General features: G+C 46.4%; 1 protein-coding gene across 2 annotated transcripts in view; it reads left to right on the top strand.

Moving 5' to 3' along the window:
- Positions 1-24,161, top strand: part of SPOPL (speckle type BTB/POZ protein like) — a 41,167-nt gene that overhangs the window by 6,273 nt on the left and 10,733 nt on the right. Inside the window, exons 1-4 of one of the 2 annotated variants that reach the window (XM_077273026.1) lie at positions 11,953-12,322; positions 19,816-19,937; positions 20,041-20,192; positions 20,635-20,762. In XM_077273026.1, coding sequence (XP_077129141.1) covers positions 12,146-12,322; positions 19,816-19,937; positions 20,041-20,192; positions 20,635-20,762 — 579 coding nt within the window. In that variant the 5' untranslated portion in view covers positions 11,953-12,145. Of the gene's footprint in view, positions 1-11,952; positions 12,323-19,815; positions 19,938-20,040; positions 20,193-20,634; positions 20,763-24,161 lie in introns of those variants that run through there. The other variant, XM_077273027.1, reaches the window with a different exon arrangement.

The raw sequence follows: 24,161 nt of genomic DNA, 5'->3' as shown, positions 1-24,161 counted from the left end.
CCATAGTCTCACTGCTCTTACAGTAAAGAATCCGCGTCTGTGATTATGCTTAAACCTTCTTTCCTCCAGACGTAGAGGATGCCCCCTTGTCCCTGTCTCAGGTCTATGATTAAAAAGATCATCAGAAAGGTCTTTGTACTGTCCCCTCATATATTTATACATTAAAATAAGATCACCCCTTAGTCTTCGTTTTTCCAAACTAAATAGCCCCAAGTGTAATAACCTATCTTGGTATTGCAGACCCCCCAGTCCTCTAATAACCTTGGTTGCTCTTCTCTGCACCCGCTCCAGTTCAGCTATGTCTTTCTTATACACCGGAGACCAGAACTGTGCACAGTATTCTAAGTGTGGTCGCACTAGTGACTTGTATAGAGGTAAAATTATGTTCTCCTCATGAGCATCTATGCCTCTTTTAATACATCCCATTATTTTATTTGCCTTTGTAGCAGCTGCCTGACACTGGCCACTGAATATGAGTTTGTCATCCACCCATACACCCAGGTCTTTTTCATTGACGGTTTTGCCCAGAGTTTTAGAATTAAGCACATAGTTATACATCTTATTACTTCTACCCAAGTGCATGACCTTACATTTATCCCCATTAAAGCTCATTTGCCATTTATCAGCCCAAGCTTCTAGTTTACATAAATCATCCTGTAATATAAAATTGTCCTCCCCTGTATTGATTACCCTGCAGAGTTTAGTGTCATCTGCAAATATTGAAATTCTACTCTGAATGCCCCCTACAAGGTCATTAATAAATATGTTAAAAAGAAGAGGGCCCAATACTGACCCCTGTGGTACCCCACTGCTAACCGTGACCCAGACCGAGTGTGCTCCATTAATAACCACCCTTTGTTTCCTATCCCTGAGCCAGCTCTCAACCCACTTACACATATTTTCCCCTATCCCCATTACTCTCATTTTATGTAACAACCTTTTGTGTGGCACCGTATCAAAAGCTTTGGAAAAGTCCATATACACTACATCTACTGGGTTCCCTTGGTCCAGTCCGGAACTTACCTCTTCATAGAAGCTGATCAAATTAGTCTGACATGAACGGTCCCTAGTAAACCCATGCTGATACTGGGTCATGAGGTTATTCCTCTTCAGATACTCCAGCATAGCATCCCTTAGAATGCCCTCCAGGATTTTACCTACAGTAGAGGTTAAACTTACTGGCCTATAATTACCGAGTTCAGTTTTTGCCCCTTTTTTGAATATTGGCACCACATTTGCTATACGCCACTCCTGTGGTACAGACCCTGTTATTATGGAGTCTTTAAAGATTAAAAATAATGGTCTATCAATGACTGTACTTAGTTCCTGCAGTACTCGGGGGTGTATCCCATCCGGGCCCGGAGATTTGTCAATTTTAGTTATTTTTAGACGCCGCCGTACTTCCTGCTGGGTTAAGCAGGTAACATTAAATTGGGGATTATTATCACTAGTCATTTTGTCTGCCATGGGATTTTCTTTTGTAAATACTGATGAAAAAAAGTCATTTAGCAGATTGGCTTTTTCCTCATCCTCATCCACCATTTCACCCAGACAATTTTTAAGGGGGCCAACACTGTCATTTTTTTAGTTTCTTACTATTTATATAGTTAAAGAATATTTTGGGGTTATTTTTACTCTCTCTGGCAATGAGTCTCTCTGTCTCAATCTTTGCTGCCTTGATTTGCTTTTTACAGAATTTATTTAATTTTCTGTATTTATTTAATGCCTCCTCACTACCTACTTCCTTTAATTCTCTAAATGCTTTCTTTTTGTCCCTTATTGCGCCCCTTACAGCTCTATTTAGCCATATTGGTTTCCTCCTATTTCTAGTATGTTTATTCCCATACGGTATATACTGTGCACAGGTCCTATCCAGGATGCTAATAAATGTCTCCCATTTTCTTTGTGTATTTTTATGTCTCAGGATATCATCCCAGTTAATTGCACCAAGATCCTCTCTCATCCGTTGGAAATTTGTCACCCCCCTACTACCCATCTTATTAAAGGTTACATGAAAACTTATTATTTTGTGATCACTATTCCCCAAGTGACCCCCAACCCTTATATTTGATATGCGGTCTGGCCTGTTGGTTAATATTAGGTCTAGCAGTGCCCCCCTCCTTGTTGGGTCCTGAACCAGTTGTGAAAGGTAATTGTCTCTCATAGTTGTCAAAAACCGATTACCTTTACTGGAACTGCAGGTTTCTGTTCCCCAATCTATTTCAGGGTAGTTGAAGTCCCCCATAATAATGACTTCTCCTTGAGTCGCAGCTTCATCTATTTGCTTTACGAGGATATTCTCCATTGCTTCCATTATTTTTGGAGATTTATAACAAACCCCTATCAGTAATTTATTATTTTTTCCCCCTCCCCTTATCTCCACCCACAGGGACTCTACATTTTCATTAAATTCACCTATATTATCACGCAGGATGGGTTTTAAGGAAGATTTTACATATAGACACACCCCACCCCCTCGCTTATCTGTACGGTCATTTCTGAACAGGCTATAGCCCTGCAAGTTAACAGCCCAGTCATGGCTCTCATCCAGCCACGTCTCAGATATCCCCACCATGTCATAATTATGCTCCAACAACATTAGTTCTAATTCCTCCATGTTGTTGGCGAGGCTTCTGGCATTAGTATACATGCACTTGATGTTACTCTCTGTACCTCTATTCTTTCTTAAATTACTAACTGTTCTAACCCCACCCCCCATGCCACCGCCACCCCCAACTTCCTTATTTGTGCCCAGGTCTCTATCTGCACTATCTTCCCCTCCTATAAAATGAATACCCTCCCCCCCCAATCCCTAGTTTAAACACTCCTCCAACCTTCTAACCATTTTCTCCCCCAGCACAGCTGCCCCTTCCCCATTGAGGTGCAGCCCGTCCCTAGCGTAGAGTCTGTAGCCAACTGAGAAGTCGGCCCAGTTCTGCAGGAACCCAAACCCCTCCTTCCTACACCAATTCTTGAGCCACTTATTAACCTCCCTAATCTCCCGTTGCCTCTCTGGTACTCTCTAAGTACAGTCCCGAACAAAAATACTGGACAGAATTCACTAGGGCTAGAAAATTATGGGAAGAAAAATTCCTTATTGCTCCATTCCCATAACAAAGCAATGTGTCAAGCTTGAGAAAGACCAGAAGCGTCGAAAAGTTGCTTTATACGGCACCAATCCTGGAATATAAATCTGTAAAATCTTATGTCTCTGCTGGTTCCTGTTCCGTGTAGATGGCTTAAAGTTGGCCAAACCTGACACTATCGGTGGGGTGAGACTGCCATCATGGTATGGAGGACTTCCGACTCTACCGCCAACAGATCGGTCCAGTAGGTTAAACTTCTATGCCTGATCCTTTGGTATGCGAGATAAACAAAAATCAGAGGAGGCCCCACTAAAAACAGGCCAAGCCGAGGGTTCATGTGGACAAACAGGGACAGAAGAGATGGCGGATGGTCAAACGTCGCTTGCTCGGCAGCTCTCGTGTGTGGACGCCTTTAGAAGATTCAGTGTGGCTGGAGTTTGCGCACTGCCTGTGACATGCACGCTGCTGGTAAAGGACAGTCGGCAGCATCTCCTGCACATTTTACCAGGTCTACAGTCTTTGTTTTGCCACAATCCTACTAAAAATTTAGCAGAACCCAAAGTCTTGGATAAATGTAAACTGGCCAGACTTTTACTGTCCATCTCGGTGTTCCCCAAACTCCAGTCCTCACGGCCCCCCACGTCATGTGTTCAGAATCCTGCATTGAGCAGGGGGTTGGACACGATGACCCTGGAGGTCCCTTCTAGCTCAACATTCCATGATTTCCTTAGTATTGCACAGGTGATGGAATTATTATTAAGTCATCAGAAACTTCTACAGGTTCTTGCCCATGCAATACGAAGGACCTCCTGAAAGTATGGTGTGTTGGGGGGCACAGGATGGGGTTTGGGAAACGCTAACTTATCTGGACAAGGCATTGTCAGACATATACCGTATTTACCAGAGTTGACTTCAAGATGTTGGAAAGAAGCAGGAGTATTGTCTTCTTAATAGCAAGTTATAGAGGTGACCTAGAAAATGTCTGCTCCAATAAGGACCAGAATAGTGGGTATCAGCGGCGTAACGTGAAGCTGGTGGGCCCCAATGCAAAAGCTCCAACGGGGCCCACAGTTATTGCAAAAAATTATTGCAAATCTTTTTTTAATTTTTATTTTTTTTTTTCATATTGACCAAAGTGACCTACTTGGCTCCAGGGCCTGGGTGTGATTGCAAACCCCTGCACCTACTATAGTTATACCCCTGGTGGGTATGTCTTCATGTGTTTTTTGCCACTTAAAGGGCCACTGTCACCCCCTCCAGCCGTTATAAACTAAAAGAGCCACCTTGTGCAGCAGTAATGCTGCAGTCTAACAAGGTGGCTCTTTTAGTTTTTGGTGCATGTATTCCCAAAATAAAGCGTCTTATAACTTCTCCAAAATACCTGTCTTTCGCCAGGGAGGCAGGTCCTCGCCCCCCTGCTTGAAACGCTACACTTCTGTCACTCAAATCTTCAGGGGCGCCGGGTGCCGCCCCCTCCGTGCTGTTTTCGCATGAAATCCGGCGCCTGCGCTGTGTAGTACTGTCTGGTGCAGGCGCAGTGAGCTCTGACCTCACAGCCAGGCTTGCAGACTGCGCCTGTGCGGCCGCCCTGCTTGTGAATCTCAGCCCCGCACTCTGCATAATGCATAACACACTGCGGGGCTGGGATTCACAAGGTGGGTGGCCGCACTGGCGCAGTCTGCAAGACTGCATGTGAGGTAAGACGGCCAGAGCTCACTGCGCCTGCACCAAACAGCGATACACAGCGCATGCGCCGGATTTCATGCGAAAACAGGGCGGAGGGGGCGGTGCCCGGCGCCCCTGAAGGTTTGAGTGAGGGCAGTGTGGCGTTACAAGCAGGGGGGGTGAGGACCTGCCTCCCTGGCGAAAGACAGGTATTTTGGAGAAGTTATAAAACGCTTTATTTTGGGAATACATGCACCAAAAACTAAAAGAGCCACCTTGTTAGAATGCAGCATTACTGCTGCACAAGGTGGCTCTTTTAGTTTATAACGGCTGGAGGGGGTGACAGTGGCCCTTTAACAGGGAAGGTGGCATAATGCAGTAATAGAGACCCTGATTCCAGCGGTGTCACTTACTGGGCTGCTTACTGCAATGATTTTATCACTAGAGGACTAATAAACCTCTTGATTATGTAGTCGCCAATAATCAAGAGATTAATCTTGAACCTAGAATTTGACTAATCGGTGGTGTCATTCGGAGAACTATTAGATCTAGATCTGTAGCAGATTTAAACAGGGATTTTAACCAAACTACAGCAAGCAGCCCAGAAAGTGACACATCACTGGAGTGAGAGTCTCTGCCCCTACATCACACTGCTTTCATGGGGAAGGAAAATCCTTGTGACCGATTCCCAATAAGGGACCTTGACTTTTGAAGAGTTACTTGAGTAATGTTCCCCAATTCTGACCGCCGCGGTGATTATCGCCCTGTGATTTAGGAATACATTGCAACTGCAAATAAAGGTTCTTTGTGTTCTTGTACAATGTTTCCGATGAAGCCGCTGAGGTTTTATACCTTCGTAACATTTTATCTTCCAAGTTTTAACATTTCAGTGACCAAATTGGATCGGTAGAGACAGATGATAAATGATTTCATCTGAAGGGGCTGCTCCACCTCTGTTTCTGGCCAACGCTTCTAGAGAAGCTCAGAAATGACTTTCTGACAAGGTCGCCGCACCACAGAACCGATGTGGTCAAAAGTAAAAATGAGAAAAGGTTCCTGGGAAAGGCTGGACTCAGAGCAGTATTTTCTTTGCTTTTTTTTATTTTTGTCTTCAAATGATTTTCAGCTCACAATTGCTTCACACACAAAAGAGCACTGACGTATTTATCCAGACACGTTCCTTATAGTCTAACTAGTTTCCTCCATATTGAATTTCTAATTTTATAGCAAATATTTATGCTAGGAATATAATTTATTATACTACTAAACACCAGGGGTAACAGTAGTTATGTCACCACTCTCCATGAGCTTACTCATTATACCCCTGGACACCAGAGACATTATTAGTCCACTATAGTGATGAGCGAACTTGCGTGGAAAAGGTGTTATCTGAGCATGCTCGGGTGCTAACCGAGTGTCTTCGGTGTGCTTGAATACTATGTTCGAGTCCCCACGGCTGCATGTCTCGCCAGAGCTGTCACCAGGAATTTTGGGGGCTCCATACTGACAAATTTTTCTCAGCCCCATTGAGACTCCACCACTCAAACTGTCCACAGTCCCACCACTCACACTTAGAAAAATTCCACTTCTGCACCACAACCTCACCAATCACACATTAACAGTTTTCCATCACCAGATCACATTCATAGCAGCTTTAGTTTTGGCCCAAATATTTTTTTTTTTTATTCCACCACCCCGACAAGGTAGACTCCTCTGGCCGGGCCCTAATCTACTGTAACTTATTAAACATTTGTTAAAATATCCAATAGGTATATATTTTTATTTTCAATTTTTAAAATGACCAATATCACATACAAGGGACAAATACCGCACCTTTACCATCACATAGTGACCGAATAATACCACATACAGGGGACAAATACCACACCATGACCAGACCACATATTACCACCACAGTGATCGAAAACTACCGTACAGATCATCAATAGAAAAATACAGTACTAATATCACAGTGACATTACACACTGGAGCTCTGCACTTAGTATACAGTGTCAGTGTACAGATAATACAGTGATCACTGATGACATAACACACAGGAGCTCTGTATATAATATATGGTGCACATGTAATACACCGACTCAGCAGTGACGTCTCTAGTTGAAGTCCTTCATCTTCATCCAGCACAGACCGCCATCACTTCTTCCAGCCAGGACTTGTCTCCACAGGAAATAACAATTATCTAGAGCACCACTTGCAGAGCACATTACTTAATCTTTTCCTAACTTATACACTACACCAGGTGAAGACAGGCGACAGTGCCACTTTGCACAGTAACGGGACCCCCCCATTGAAAATGGAATCCTTAAAATTAATAATAAATAAAATAAATAAAATGCATCACTGCAGTAATATCCCTTAATTAGCCCCTACAGTGATATCACCCATCCTAGCCCCCTTGGGTCTCATTCCTGGCTCCAGCCATATGTTCTCCCATCCTGCCCTCATGAATATCTGTTCTGCCCCCATGTGATGTCTCCATCCTGCCTCAATTGTGTCCCATATATAGCAAAAAGTCGGCACTCAACTTAACGTAAGACGGGTGATATAATGGTGTCCACAAAATAACGGATAATGTTCGTGACGAGATGTTGATCATTAGTGGGCACATACCTGTGACCGGGTAGTCAGTGCTTGATTTTGATTGCCCCTTCGGTCTGTGCCCCCGCCTGGTCCTCTTTTTCGTTGGGGTCTTGTACGTTGGCCTATAAAATAAGTTGAAGTAGATGATGGGCCGCCACGGTCTAGTTCTGCAGGGGCAATCAACATCTCGTCACAAAGCAAACATTGTTATTTTGTGGACACCATTAAATCACCTGTCTTGCGTTAAGTTGAGTGCCGACTTTTTGCTATATACTACGGTGTGGGAACCTACTCTGGCACCTCTTTACGGCTGTGCACAAGTCTACTTTTTCAATCGCGTCCCATGACTCCGTGCTGCCCCTTGATCCTGCCCCATCTGTCTCCATCCTGCTGTCAACATATTGGGGTATGCCGTTTTCAATGGAGAGAAAAAAAAAAAAAAAATTTGCTAATATTACGTCGAACTATTGGGATGATGTAATTATGATCGCTGCTATGTAACTGAGCCGATCGAGTTGTGCCAGCTTCTAGCCTCCCATGGAGGCTATTTAAGCATGGCAAAAGTAATTTAAAAAAAATATGAAAAAAAAATATAAAAGTTTAAATCACCCCCCTTTCGCCCCATTCAAAAGAAAAACAATAAAAAAAAAATCAAACCTACACATATATGGTATCGCTGCGCTCAGAATCGCCCGATCTATTAATATTAAAAAAAAAAAAAAAAAAAAAAAAAAAAAAATTAACCTGATTGCTAAACGGTGTAGCGAGAAAAAAATTTGAAACGCCAGAATTACGCTTTTTTTTTTTTTTTTTTGTCGCTGCGACATTGCATTAAAATGTAGTAACGAGCGATCAAAAGAACCATTTTCGTGCAGATACGTATCATTAAAAACGTCAGCTCAGCACGCAAAAAATAAGCCCTCACCTGACCCCAGATCACGAAAAATGGAGACGCTACGGGTATTGGAAAATTTGCACAATTTTTTTTTTTTTTTTTTTTTAACAGCAAAATTTGGATTTTTTTTTTTTTTTTTTACCACTTAGATAAATAGTAATCTAGACATGTTTGGTGTCTATGAACTCGTAATGACCTGGAGAATATTAATGGCAGGTCAGTTTTAGCATTTAGTGAACCTAGCAAAAAAGCCAAACAAAGTGTGGGATTGCACTTTTTTTGCAATTTCACCGCATGTGGAGTTTTTTTCCCGTTTTCTAGTACACGACATTGTAAAACCAATGATGTTGTTGAAAAGTGCAACTTGTCCCGCAAAAAAACAAGCCCTCACATGGCCATATTGACGGGAAAAAAAATTAAAAAGTTATGGCTCTGGGAAGGAGGGGAGTGAAAAACGAGAACGCAAAAACGGAAAAGGGCAAGGTCATGATGGGGTTAATGATTTGGGTCCTAATGAATCAGAAACATAATTTGCTAAATTTTTTCAAGTACGGATTTTTCAGAAAAGGGCGTCCCAATATTCAATTAAAAATGACAATGACATGATTTTCTATTTTGAAAACATTCATTTTACAAACACAACACAAAAAATTGGACCTACTGTAATTATGAAAATTATAAAATCTTAGTTGCTAGAAGCTAAAGGTTAGGCGTCCCAAAAAAACGACATTGGTAGATAATGGGTCACTCCACTCTTGGGCTATGTTCCCATCATGAGCGTTTTGGTGAGCCTTAATAGGTGCAGAAATGCAGCAACATCACACCTACATATTATAAACGCACACCCTTTAGTGCCTGTCATGTGGAGTTTATTCTACAGCTTGTTTAACAATGAATGAGAAACAATGTGGGGTCCCTCCTATTTTGTGCAACCAGCAAAGGTAAAGCAGACAGCTGATATTATCAGACTGGGAAGGTTTCTGGCGATTTCAGCCCTTCAGTCTAAAAATACAAGTCTGCAGCCGCCGCAGAAGTGGAGCATCACATGAGAAGCTCAACGTCCTGGAGCTTTGCCTTCGCTCTTCCCTATTGTCCTGATGCAGGGGTAATGGGGGTAATGGGGTTTGTGGTTGATGTCAGCTGTGAATTGTCCAAAAACGCAGCTGACATCAAGCACTGGTGTTTAGTAATGGAGAGGTGTCTGTCAGACACCCCCATTGCTAACCAAGTACTGAAACGTATACACATAGTCTATCATTAAAACAACAAACAAACACTCCAGACCTTTTTCCTGTTCCACCAATTATAAAACAAAAACAAAAAAACCTATGCAGGTCCAACGTAGTTCACAAGTGGAAACATGTAAAACGCATAAGAGAGAAGTAAATAAACAAGACACTGTCCCTTGTGTGTGTGACTGTTTTGCTTGGCTGTTCCCCGCCAGTCCCAGTGATGATGAATGGAGCGGAGGTGCGCATGCTCGGCTGTTCCCCGCCAGTCCCAGTGATGATGAATGGAGCGGAGGTGCGCATGTTCGGCTGTTCCCCGCCAGTCCCAGTGATGATGAATGAAGCGGAGGTGCGCATGCTCGGCTGTTCCCCGTCAGTCCCAGTGATGATGAATGGAGCGGAGGTGCGCATGCTCGGCTGTTCCCCCGTCAGTCCCAGTGATGATGAATGGAGCAGAGGTGCGCATGCTCGGCTGTTCCCCCGTCAGTCCCAGTGATGATGAATGGAGCGGAGGTGCGCATGCTCGGCTGTTCCCCGTCAGTCCCAGTGATGATGAATGGAGCGGAGGTGCGCATGCTCGGCTGTTCCCCGTCAGTCCCAGTGATGATGAATGGAGCGGAGGTGCGCATGCTCGGCTGTTCCCCCGTCAGTCCCAGTGATGATGAATGGAGCGGAGGTGCCCATGCTCGGCTGTTCCCCGTCAGTCCCAGTGATGATGAATGGAGCGGAGGTGCGCATGCTCGGCTGTTCCCCGTCAGTCCCAGTGATGATGAATGGAGCGGAGGTGCGCATGCTCGGCTGTTCCCCGTCAGTCCCAGTGATGATGAATGGAGCGGAGGTGCGCATGCTCGGCTGTTCCCCGTCAGTCCCAGTGATGATGAATGGAGCGGAGGTGCGCATGCTCGGCTGTTCCCCGTCAGTCCCAGTGATGATGAATGGAGCGGAGGTGCGCATGCTCGGCTGGTCCCCGTCAGTCCCAGTGATGATGAATGGAGCGGAGGTGCGCATGCTCGGCTGTTCCCCGTCAGTCCCAGTGATGATGAATGGAGCGGAGGTCCCCATGCTCGGCTGTTCCCCCGTCAGTCCCAGTGATGATGAATGGAGCGGAGGTGCGCATGCTCGGCTGTTCCCCGTCAGTCCCAGTGATGATGAATGGAGCGGAGGTGCCCATGCTCGGCTGTTCCCCGTCAGTCCCAGTGATGATGAATGGAGCGGAGGTGCGCATGCTCGGCTGTTCCCCGTCAGTCCCAGTGATGATGAATGGAGCGGAGGTGCGCATGCTCGGCTATTCCCCCGTCAGTCCCAGTGATGATGAATGGAGCGGAGGTGCGCATGCTCGGCTATTCCCCCGTCAGTCCCAGTGATGATGCATGGAGCGGAGGTGCGCATGCTCGGCTGTTCCCCGTCAGTCCCAGTGATGATGAATGGAGCGGAGGTGCGCATGCTCGGCTGTTCCCCGTCAGTCCCAGTGATGATGAATGGAGCGGAGTTGCGCATGCTCGGCTGTTCCCCGTCAGTCCCAGTGATGATGAATGGAGCGGAGGTGCGCATGCTCGGCTGTTCCCCGTCAGTCCCAGTGATGATGAATGGAGCGGAGTTGCGCATGCTCGGCTGTTCCCCGTCAGTCCCAGTGATGATGAATGAAGCGGAGGTGCCCATGCTCGGCTATTCCCCCGTCAGTCCCAGTGATGATGAATGGAGCGGAGGTGCGCATGCTCGGCTATTCCCCCGTCAGTCCCAGTGATGATGCATGGAGCGGAGGTGCGCATGCTCGGCTGTTCCCCCGTCAGTCCCAGTGATGATGAATGGAGCGGAGGTGCGCATGCTCGGCTGTTCCCCGTCAGTCCCAGTGATGATGAATGGAGCGGAGGTGCGCATGCTCGGCTGTTCCCCGTCAGTCCCAGTGATGATGCATGGAGCGGAGGTGCGCATGCTCGGCTGTTCCCCGTCAGTCGCAGTGATGATGAATGGAGCGGAGTTGCGCATGCTCAGCTGTTCCCGTCAGTCCCGGTGACCGTGAGCAGACATTGAGCATACACCTCTGCGTTATTTAGGTCTTCAGAGCCCCATTCTCTGGGTTTCTAGAGCCCTGATCTCGGAATTACTCTGCTCCCACAGTCAGTAAGTTATCCTGACCTTTGGATGGGGGATAACTTGTGATTTTTGGGAACACCTATTTTTATATATATAGCAGATCACAGCCATAAGGAACCTACACTGTGCATAGAAGGAACCCGCTGCTTCACCATCTCAGCGCTCGCAGTACAGGACCCTATCAGTCACCTGTCACTTCTGCCTTCCTCTGTCAACTACCTGCGCCGGCGCAGTGCACCCGTCCTATTTTACGCATGCTCAGTACTAGTTTTGAAGCTGAGGTGCCTCTCTCGGCTTCGCAGTGCGCTTGCGTTGCCAAATCTCGCGACGTAAAAATTTTAATTTATTTATTTTCACCTCCACCCCCTCTAGCGACGCGAGATCTGTCCGGGCATGCGCAGAGGCCGCTGTGAGTCCCTGAGAGGTGCCAGTACCGGCAGATTTGGTAACATATTTACATTGATACAAAGTATGTGAGGATGCGCCGGGCCGCGCGGTGTGACGGGACCGGAGGCCGCCGAGGCCGCAGCCCTGCCGCCCATGGGACCATGAAGTGACAGGACGCCCCTCGTCTTATGTTTGCAAAAGTGACAAAAAGCCCAGAAAAGAACCTCTGGTTCCTGGTGTGTGGAGGCGGCCAGTGGTGGTGTGGTACCCCCTCTTCTGGAGGCAGCATGTCAGCTGGACCCTCGCCCCCTCCGCCTGCAGAGGTGTCCGGTGGGCCGGTGGCGGAGAGCTGGTGTTACACGCAGGTAAACGACCTCCGCCGTCTGCTTCTGTGCGATACGTTGTCACTGGTCACTCCGCGGCGGTAACTGGACTGACATGTGCAATGGGGGACTACAAGACCCACACAGCCCATCGGCTGGGCCGTACCATGTCTAAGCTCCGCGCGGCCCCATGGGGAAGCGAGCCGGGGTTATAAGGTAACTGTGGCCAGCGCTGGTCGAGGCACAGTGCAAGAGGCTAGGACGGGTCCTCCACGGCCAGCAAGAGAGGGCGACTGGGACTGGGCCGGCGAGAGACGGTGACTAGGACTGGGCGGCCAGCAACAGGACTACTGGGCCGCCAAGAGATGGCCTCTGGGACTGGTCGGCCGCCAAGAGATGGCCTCTGGGACTGGTCGGCCGCCAAGAGATGGCCTCTGGGACTGGTCGGCCGCCAAGAGATGGCCTCTGGGACTGGTCGGCCGCCAAGAGATGGCCTCTGGGACTGGTCGGCCGCCAAGAGATGGCCTCTGGGACTGGTCGGCCGCCAAGAGATGGCCTCTGGGACTGGTCGGCCGCCAAGAGATGGCCTCTGGGACTGGTCGGCCGCCAAGAGATGGCCTCTGGGACTGGTCGGCCGCCAAGAGATGGCCTCTGGGACTGGTCGGCCGCCAAGAGATGGCCTCTGGGACTGGTCGGCCGCCAAGAGATGGCCTCTGGGACTGGTCGGCCGCCAAGAGATGGCCTCTGGGACTGGTCGGCCGCCAAGAGATGGCCTCTGGGACTGGTCGGCCGCCAAGAGATGGCCTCTGGGACTGGTCGGCCGCCAAGAGATGGCCTCTGGGACTGGTCGGCCGCCAAGAAAGGGCAGGTTGGAATGTGCCGGAGTTTCTAGGACTTTCTTGCCACATACAGTTACATCGGGCTGCAATGTTGCCCGGGACTGAAGAGCGCAACGTTGCATCTAATGAGCATCCGTCTCGGCACATGGTGGCTGTTACCGGGTGTCGCAGTCGCGCATCCCTGGTTCACGGACCGGTTCAATGCTGTGACACACGGATGTGTGAATCTGGCTTGAGGCATGTGTGAGGTTTTGTCCACTTCAGGGCTCTAGGGCAGTGACAACTCCCTCTGCTGGCACTCAATACCGGCATCCTGGGAATCGCTAGTTTCCTAGTTCTTGTGATGTCACTTAGGCTACTTTCACACTAGCGTTGTACGACGCACGTCGCAATGCGTCGTTTTGGAGAAAAAACGCATCCTGCAAAATTGCTTGCAGGATGCGTTTTTTTCTCCATACATTTGCATTAGCGACGCATTGCGACGGATTGCCACACGTTGCATCCGTCGTGCGACGGATGCGTCGGTCCGTCGGTACAAAAAAAAGTTACATGTAACGTTTTTTTGTGCGTCGTGTCTGCCATTTCCGACCGCGCATGCGCGGCCGGAACTCCGCCCCCACCTCCCCGGACATCACAATGGGGCAGCGGATGCGTTGAAAATCTTCATCCGCTGCCCCCGTTGTGTGTGTTTGTTTTTTTTTGCACAGTATGCGTCGGCACATCGCATTGCGACATGCGTCATACGACGCTAGTGTGAAAGTAGCCTAAGGCCTACTGATAAACCTGACCAGGACTAAGCTACTTTCTAATTGTACGATATGCGCTTGTGCACATGAGGTTTGTGTGTGTGTGTGTGGTTCTCTCTCCATAGAAGTTTAAAAAGAAAAGCACACGAATCGTGGACGTGACCAACGTATGTTATTACAATGGCTGTATGAACGGGCGGATTCATGAAGACTGGCATTTTATGCTCAGTATTGTTGTACGGCGCTCTGGAGTAAAGTTCTACAAATTCATAAACAGGCGTGTGCCATCGCCAGAAGTATTACTGCAGTGGTGGAGCGGAGTACATTTCTTTCATAAGTTACACCACTTTTGAGGTGTAAATTCATCATAATTTTTTGGGCATGTTCCTCACCATAGGCCGCATTCACACGTTCAGTATTTTACCTCAGTATTTGTAAGCCAAAACCAGGAGTGGGTGATAGTACAGAAGTGGTGACGTGGTTCTATTATACTTTTCCTCTAATTGTTCACCTTCTGGTTTTGGCTACAAATACTGTGATAAAATACTGAATGTGTGAACAAGGCCTCACTCACGATTTTTAGATAAGGAAGTCTGTGGTCCATGATCTGTCCACGTGCGTGCCAATAAACTACAGACAAAAACAAAACTTTGTGTTCTTAGTGCCAGCATCAGATTGTCATTGGTTAGGGACTGGACCAATATGTTCCCTACAAGACCGAGAATCCCTGATTCCGGGGAGAATTGGCCTCTTGTATCACTGACATGTATTTCAATTGTAGAAAATCCTCTTTCGGCTGCACTTGTGTTTCTAAATTCAACGACACCTGGAAGTTAGTGCTGTTCCGTTGTTTTTTGGGGGCCCATGTACAGTGTTGCACGCCTACGTCTGGTGGATGAGGCCTTAAACACAGTGTTTTCCTGCAATGGTGTGGCTGTTTAGCTCTTGGTGTCCACACTAGGATCCGTGCACGCATTGGTCAGGAGCATCTGCTGCAGTTTGCAACACATTTTACAGAATTATATTCTTGGCCCCCAGGGTGACTGACACCAGTATAAAGCCATTGGAGAATATTGAGGATTTGATACAAACAAAATTTCCAAGTATGAGACTTGAGAAGCCTACAGTTAGGTGGATTCCTAACTGGATCAGTGATCGTACTCCGTGGTAATAAATGGTTGCACATCCAATTTGGAAGAGTGTTTTGAAAGTGGGATACCACAAGGCTCTGTCCTGGCCCCAGTAGTGTTCAACATTTTTTTGTAAGTGATCTAGATAAGGGAACTGAAGGTAAACAGATTCAATTTGCAAACAATGCAAAGATGGGAGGGATGGCTAAAGGCCCCGTCTCACATAGCGATTTACCAACGATCACGACCAGCGATACGACCTGGCCGTGATCGTTGGTAAGTCGCTGTGTGGTCGCTGGGGAGCTGTCACACAGACCGCTCTCCAGCGACCAACGATCAGGGGAACGACTTCGGCATCGTTGAAACTGTCTTCAACGATGCCGAAGTCCCCCTGCAGCACCCGGGTAACCAGGGTAAACATCGGGTTACTAAGCGCAGGGCCGCGCTTAGTAACCCGATGTTTACCCTGGTTACCAAAAAAAACAAACAGTACATACTCGCCTTTCGGTGTCCAGGTCCCTTGCCGTCTGCTTCCTGCTCTGACTGAGATCCGGCCTTACAGTGAGAGCAGAGCGCACCGGTGACGTCACTGCTGCGCTCTCACTTCTCACTGTACGGCCGGCAGTCAGTGAGAGCAGGAAGCAGACGGCAAGGGACCTGACGGACATCAGAAGGCGAGTATGTATTGTTTGTTTTTTTTTACATTTACGCTGGTAACCAGGGTAAACATCGGGTTACTAAGCGCGGCCCTGCGTTTCGTAACCCGATGTTTACCCTGGTTACCAGTGAAGACATCGCTGGATCGGTGTCACACACACCGATTCAGCGATGTCAGCGGGGCCTCAACGACCAAAAAAAGGTCCAGGCCATTCCGACACGACCAGCGATCTCGCAGCAGGGGCCTGATCGCTGGTACGTGTCACACATAGCGAGATCGCTATGGAGGTCGCTGTTGCGTCACAAAACTTGTGACTCAGCAGCGATCTCGCTAGCGATCTCGCTATGTGAGACGGGGCCTTAACACTAGTGAAGACAGAGAAAGGATTCAGAAGGATCTAGAGAAGCTTAAATAATGGGTAGTGACTAATAGAATGGAATTTAACTGAGAAATACAAGATTCTACATCTGGGCAAGAAAAACAAAATGTAAATCTCTAGAATGGAAGGAATAGAACTAAGCAACAGCACGTTTGAAAAAGACTTGGATATACTAATAGATTACAGACTGCACATGAGTCAACAGTGTGATGCAGCAACAAAAAGGCAAACACAGTTCTAGGATGTATAAAGAGAAGCATAGTCTAGATCACGTGAAGTTATTATCCCCCTCTACTCCTCCTTGGTCAGGCCTCATCTGGAATACTGTGTCCATTTCTGGGCACCACATTTTTAAAGACTTTGAAAAACTGGAGCAGGATAGTGAGCAGACTGCAAATATGTCCTACGAGGAACAGTTACAGGATCTGGGAATATTTAGCTTGCAAAAACGAAGGTTAAGAGGAGATTTAATGGCTGTCTACAAATATCTGAAGGGCTGTCACAGTGCAGAGAGATCATCATATTCTCATTTGCACATGGAAACACGAGAAGCAATGGAATGAAACAGAAAGGGAGAAGATGGTTAGATATTCTCCTTCAGTGGAAATCTTCAAACAGAGGCTGGACAGACATCTGTCTGAGATGGTTTAGTGACTCCTACATTGAGCAGGGGGTTGGGCACAATGACCCTGGAGGTCCCTTCCAACTCCAACATTCTATGAAGTTTGAACAAACCCCAAAAGGAGTTTCCCACACTCCTTATTTAAATCATTAATGAAAGTGGTTATAATTCTCAATTTACAACCACCTGCTGCTCTCGTCCTGGATCACACAGCTTCAGCCATGCTGTGTTGCTTCGACATTTGACCGCTGAGGGTAATCCTATATAGTGTAGTGTACACTTTATGCTCCTCAACTCTTTCCTCCCACTTTTTACACTTTTTTTTTTTTTTTTCTTTGTTCTAGCCATTGAGGGGAATCTGGGAGTTTTTACCCCAACAGACTCACTAATCTATAAAACTCCTAACTCGTCAGAAATGTATAGGAATTCATTAGGAGCATGACAATGGGGCATCATTAACTTTGTCAGTCTTCATCAGGGTCAGCGGATTCTGACCCTTCAAAGAAAAGTGGGTGCACAAGCTGAACTGATTTCTCCCTTTATAAAAGGTATGGGCATCTTCATACTTATACTCAATACAAAGCTGACAATTTTTTTTTTTTTAAGGCCGATCTTTCACTAGATTTGATCTAACAACCTGCATACATTATTTAATCGTATGTCTGATGAAGCTGTTATACATGGATTTTTAAAGTATGTGCGTCAGTGACTGTGTAATAAAAAATCCCAGCTTTTTTGTGAAGACTAGCATTTTATGAATCCAGCTAGAGCTCATTTTAATATCCGGATTATACAGTTGTGTTTTTTTTTTTTTGTTTGTTTGTTTTTTAACACGGAAATTGTCAGATCTAAGACACAGAACTGGACACAACTGATGACGAAGTCATGCAGCGATCTGGCGTCCATTTGCACGCCGCTTTTTCTGATCCTATTCTATGACCAATCTGGCTGCACAATTAATGCAATGGATAAATGTGAACCATGTAATAGAAGTCTGAGATGAGTTCAGGCATGCCTTGTGTGTATAGAAGTGAGCCCACAGCATAGCTCAGCCGTGCTCGCTGCCTCAGCTCATGTGACCAAGGGGAGAAACCACAACTCAGCAATGAAGCCATGAATGGCCTGTCTTAGACCCTTTCCAAGCTAAGTTTCATGCAGGCGTCCGTGCGAAACTCTGTGTGGATTGCTAATGCACGGACTGGACATAGATTTCTGAGGCTGTCATACTCTGGTCAGGACATCCGCAGCCAGTCAGCAGAATGTGCGTTACATGGGTGCTTTTGTTGTAATTTAAAATAAATAAATAAAACAAAATTGTACTGTTTTTTTTTTGTTTTTTTTTAACTCAGATCTTGACACAATTTCAGAAATTCTTGTAATAAAAAAATGAAAGAGCAAATACAACACAATAGCGTTGTTGGAAAATATATATATATATATATATATATATATATATATATATATATATATATATATATATATATATATATATATATATATATATATATATATATATATATATATATATATACACTCACTGGCCACTTTATTAGGTACACCTGTCCAACTTCTTGTTAACACTTAATTTCTAATCAGCCAATCACATGGCGGCAACTCAGTGCATTTAGGCATGTAGACATGGTCAAGACAATCTCCTGCAGTTCAAACCGAGCATAAGTATGGGGAAGAAAGGTGATTTGAGTGCCTTTGAACGTGGCATGGTTGTTGGTGCCAGAAGGGCTGGTCTGAGTATTTCAGAAACTGCTGATCTACTGGGATTTTCACGCACAACCATCTCTAGGGTTTACAGAGAATGGTCCGAAAAAGAAAAAAAATCCAGTGAGCGGCAGTTCTGTGGGCGGAAATGCCTTGTTGATGCCAGAGGTCAGAGGAGAATGGGCAGACTGGTTCGAGCTGATAGAAAGGCAACAGTGACTCAAATCGCCACCCGTTACAACCAAGGTAGGCCTAAGAGCATCTCTGAACGCACAGTGCGTCGAACTTTGAGGCAGATGGGCTACAGCAGCAGACCACACCGGGTACCACTCCTTTCAGCTAAGAACAGGAAACTGAGGCTACAATTTGTACAAGCTCATCGAAATTGGACAGTAAAAGATTGGAAAAACGTTGCTTGGTCTGATGAGTCTCGATTTCTGCTGCGACATTCGGATGGTAGGGTCAGAATTTGGCGTAAACAACATGAAAGCATGGATCCATCCTGCCTTGTATGGAGCATCTTTGGGATGTGCAGCCGACAAATCTGCGGCAACTGTGTGATGCCATCATGTCAATATGGACCAAAATCTCTGAGGAATGCTTCCAGCACCTTGTTGAATCTATGCCATGAAGAATTGAGGCAGTTCTGAAGGCAAAAGGGGGTCCAACCCGTTACTAGCATGGTGTACCTAATAAAGTGGCCGGTGAGTGTATATATATATATATATACTGTGGTTGTGGTGTGTGTGTGTGTGTGTGTGGGTTGTTGAGGTCACCTTTCAGCCCGGCTGGGAATGGAGCCTCAGTGACCGGAGGGAACCTCTATGACATCACTGTGGCTGCAGTTTCTCTTGTTACCCTTATGAAAAGGCATAATTTGGGGCTAAAAACGTCTTTGTGAAGGGAAAATGTGATGTTTCTTATTTTCCTTGGGTGGTCTAGTTTCCAAAATGGGGTCATGTTTTTAGGCACATCAGAGGTTCTCCAAACACGACATGGCGTCTGATCTTAATTCCAGCCAATTCTGCGTTGAGAAAGTAAAATGGTGCTCCTTCCCTTCTGAGCTCTGCCATGCACCCAAACAGTGGCTTATCCCCACATATGGGGTATCCGCATGCTCAGGACAACTTGCACAACAACTTATGGTGTCCAGTTTCTCCTGTTACCGGGGGGGGGGGGGGGGGGGTGAAGTTTTTAGAATGTTGTCATTTTTGGGTATCTGCTATCATATAGACCCCTCAAAGTGACTTCAAATGTGAGGTGGTCCCCAAAAAAAGTGTTGTAAAAATGAGAAATCGCTGTTTAACTTTCAACCCTTATAACTTCATAGCTTCTTCTACTTTCATGGGTCATCCAGTACATCTCGGGAATATGCTGTCAGTTTGAGATTCCTTTTTTCTTATGAGATTGATAGTATATTAAAATTGTTTTGGATTTGTTCACAGGTCAAAGTAGTGAAGTTTTCCTATATGTGGACCATAAGTAACTTCAGTTTTTGTCGAGAAGAAATGGGTGAAGTTTTAAAAAGTTCTACATTTTCATCGGGGCCAAATGATAAAATGAAATGGTAAGAATTTGATATAACCTTTGCACCTCGAATGGTAAAATTCTAAACGTGTTACCATCAAATGTTTCCATTTGATCTGACCAATATCTTCTCTCTTCTTCAGGTGCTTGCGAGTGAATCCAAAAGGACTAGATGACGAGAGCAAGGATTACCTCTCCTTATATCTGCTGCTCGTCAGCTGTCCGAAAAGTGAAGTTCGAGCAAAGTTTAAGTTCTCGCTACTAAATGTACGGCGAGAAGAGACAAAAGCCATGGGTGGGTTCTTATTTTTTCAATTGACCTTTTTCTAGCAATTCCACCTATTGATCCTTCTATTTACAAAGTTGGAAAGTTTTTTGTTTTTTTTTACTACTGCAGAGATCGTCAGAAAAGCCAAACTTCCTTTTTCCTGGTTCCATAGCCAAACTTGCACTTTGTTAGTCCTGCTACTTTATCTTTCCACCCCAAATGCCAAAATAATGTACCATTAGGATAAGGCTGAAAGGGGTCTTAGGCAGGAATAGGAAATACCGCCAGATTTGGGAACAGAAACATAACTTTATTCTCTTGTTTGCAATGAGTATGACTGAAGAACGTAAACTCTATCATTTGAGGAGGTGTCCTAATTATCTGTCAGTGGAGGGGGAGACTGGGTTGTCTTCATGTCACACAGAACATATAATTGTTATATTGTTTCTTTTTTTTTTTTTATTAACAGAGAGTCAGCGAGCTTATCGGTTTGTCCAAGGAAAAGACTGGGGCTTTAAAAAGTTTATCCGGAGAGATTTCTTACTTGACGAAGCAAATGGTCTCCTACCGGATGATAAACTCACATTGTTCTGTGAGGTGAGTAAAGTCATAAGATGAGGGTTTTAGGGTATGTGTCCACTTTCAGGATTGCATCAGGATTTGGTCAGGATTTTTCATCAGTATTTGTATGCCAAAACCAGGAGTGGGTGATAAATACAGAAGTGGAGCATATGTTTCTATTATACTTTTCCTCTAAGGGTATGTCTCCACGTTCAGGATTGCATCAGTCTTTGGTCAGGATTTTATGCAAGTAAAATCCTGACCAAAACTGCACCTGAGGTCACTGGCAGGTCACCTGTGGTGTACCTGCGTGTTTTGCTCATAGTAGCAACATGCAGCGTTTTGAAAAAACGCACAACGCATGCGTTTTTAAACGCATAGTGGAGTCTGGATTTCATAAAATCCCATCCACTATGCTGTAACATCTGGACGCTGCGTTTTTGACGCAGCAGAAAAACGCAGCGTCAAAAACGCAGCGTTTCCTGAACGTGGAAACATACCCTAATTGTCCCACTCCTGGTTTTGGCTTACAAATACTGATGAAAAATCCTGACCAAATCCTGATGCAATCCTGAACGTGGACACATACCCTTAAACTCCTTACTTTATTTTATGGTTTAAAAAGTTTCTTGAGAAATGTGGATAGCAAGTTTTGCTTGTTTTTCATGAGTAGTTTGTTACAATTTAACTTTAAATAAAAAATGTGGAAAAAAATAATAAATATATATATATATATATATATTATAGTACATTTAACCCTTTAGTGACAGCCAATTCGGTCCGTAAAGTGAACCTGTCACCAGGTTTGGCCGATAAGTGATACAGCCATCACCTTTCAGGGCTGATATACAGCATTATAGAATGCTGTATGGAAGCCCCCAACTGGACCTGCTAGAGAAGAAAAATAACTTTTCTCACCCACAGCCCGTGGGTGTATGTTGCTGCCACTAGGAGGCTGACACTAAGTGATACAAAGAAAGTTCTCTCCTCCCCTGCAGTAGACACCCTCCTGCTGGCTCTCAGCTCCTCCCCTGCAGTATACACCTCCTGCTGGCTCTCGGCTCCTCCCCTGCAGTATACACCCTCCTGCTGGCTCTCAGCTCCTCCCCTGCAGTATACACCCTCCTGCTGGCTCTCAGCTCCTCCCCTGCAGTATACACCCTCCTGCTGGCTCTCAGCTCCTCCCCTGCAGTATACACCCTCCTGCTGGCTCTCAGCTCCTCCCCTGCAGTATACACCCTCCTGCTGGCTCTCAGCTCCTCCCCTGCAGTATACACCCTCCTGCTGGCTCCCAGCTCCTCCCCTGCAGTATACAGCCTCCTGCTGGCTCCCAGCTCCTCCCCTGCAGTATACAGCCTCCTGCTGGCTCTCAGCTCCTCCCCTGCAGTATACACCCTCCTGCTGGCTCCCAGCTCCTCCCCTGCAGTATACACCCTCCTGCTGGCTCTCAGCTCCTCCCCTGCAGTATACACCCTCCTGCTGGCTCCCAGCTCCTCCCCTGCAGTATACAGCCTCCTGCTGGCTCTCAGCTACTCCCCTGCAGTATACAGCCTCCTGCTGGCTCCCAGCTCCTCCCCTGCAGTATACAGCCTCCTGCTGGCTCTCAGCTCCTCCCCTGCAGTATACACCCTCCTGCTGGCTCCCAGCTCCTCCCCTGCAGTATACACCCTCCTGCTGGCTCTCAGCTCCTCCCCTGCAGTATACACCCTCCTGCTGGCTCTCAGCTCCTCCCCTGCAGTATACACCCTCCTGCTGGCTCCCAGCTCCTCCCCTGCAGTATACAGCCTCCTGCTGGCTCTCAGCTCCTCCCCTGCAGTATACACCCTCCTGCTGGCTCCCAGCTCCTCCCCTGCAGTATACACCCTCCTGCTGGCTCTCAGCTCCTCCCCTGCAGTATACACCCTCCTGCTGGCTCCCAGCTCCTCCCCTGCAGTATACAGCCTCCTGCTGGCTCTCAGCTACTCCCCTGCAGTATAGAGCCTCCTGCTGGCTCCCAGCTCCTCCCCTGCAGTATACAGCCTCCTGCTGGCTCTCAGCTCCTCCCCTGCAGTATACACCCTCCTGCTGGCTCTCAGCTCCTCCCCTGCAGTATACACCCTCCTGCTGGCTCTTAGCTCCTCCCCTGCAGTATACACCCTCCTGCTGGCTCCCAGCTCCTCCCCTGCAGTATACACCCTCCTGCTGGCTCTCAGCTCCTCCCCTGCAGTATACACCCTCCTGCTGGCTCCCAGCTCCTCCCCTGCAGTATACAGCCTCCTGCTGGCTCTCAGCTAACCAGTTCTTGCTTGGTGTCTGTAGGAGGCTCTTGGGTCTGGTTCAGACCCCAACGTTTTTATTTTACTTTTTTAATTTTTTTTTTAATTAACGGAGTGAAGGGGGCGACGGATCCTTCCAAGGTTCTGATCTCTCTATCAGAGGAGAGAGAAATTAAATGGGAAATCGTCCGTTTTTTTTTTTTTTTTTGTTGTTTTGCAAAAATGCCTCTAGGATTACAGCCTTCTTGACATGTCTGAGTATTGCCCATAAAATAATCCTTCCTGCTCATTGTTGTTGGCGCTCTGCATTGTGATCTTCCTCTGTTGTTCTTGACACTGTATATAAAAATTGACAAATGGGTGTTAACACTTTCCGTATCAGTATGACAGTGTCACTACAATCTCCGCTCTGACAATATTAGTGAGTGGGAAGAAAGCGTGTGGACAAGAGTAAATGATGGCACCAATTTGTCACATTTCAGAGAAATATCACAGCTAAGCAATGACTCTCCAAAACTGATTAGATGAAGGAATATAAGGATTTACTAAAATGAACATTATCAGCGCTCAGAGGCACCAACACTGTTGTATTACAGGGATAAAAGCAATTTAAAGCGAGTTTTCATCACAGCAATTTATATCATATTTGACTTGTAGCTTTAGTTGCTTCCTGCAATGATGTAGGTTTTGGGTTCCATCCTCCAAATTGTTTTGGGGCAGCACGGTGACTCAGTAGTTAACACTGCAACCTTGCAGCCCTGGAGTCCTGAGTTCAAATCCCACCATAGACCACATCTGCTGGGAGTTTGTATGTTCTCCCCATGTTTGCATGGGTTTCCTCCCACCCTACAAAGACACATACGGATAGGGAATTTATATTGTGAGCCCCACTGGGGACAGTGATGCTGATGTCTGTAAAGCGCTGCGGAATATGATGACGCTGTATAAGTGAGAAACATAAGTATTTATAGGATGTGCCATGAATGTCTGAATGCAAGACTCGCGCCTAACTCGAAAATGAGCCTGCTCCGACCCCAACTCATGGCCGCTATGAATGGAGAAGCCGCCCTTCATCCGCGCCTCTCTACATGCACTTCTATGGGAGCTCTGAAAGTAACCATGCAAGAGCATCAAAGCCAATTTACCTTTTTATTTTGGCATAATTGATTCTCCATTGTAT

Source organism: Ranitomeya variabilis, chromosome 7 (assembly GCF_051348905.1).
Source record: "Ranitomeya variabilis isolate aRanVar5 chromosome 7, aRanVar5.hap1, whole genome shotgun sequence".
NCBI classification, from domain to species: domain Eukaryota; kingdom Metazoa; phylum Chordata; class Amphibia; order Anura; family Dendrobatidae; genus Ranitomeya; species Ranitomeya variabilis.
This window is presented reverse-complemented; position numbering and strand designations above follow the sequence as displayed.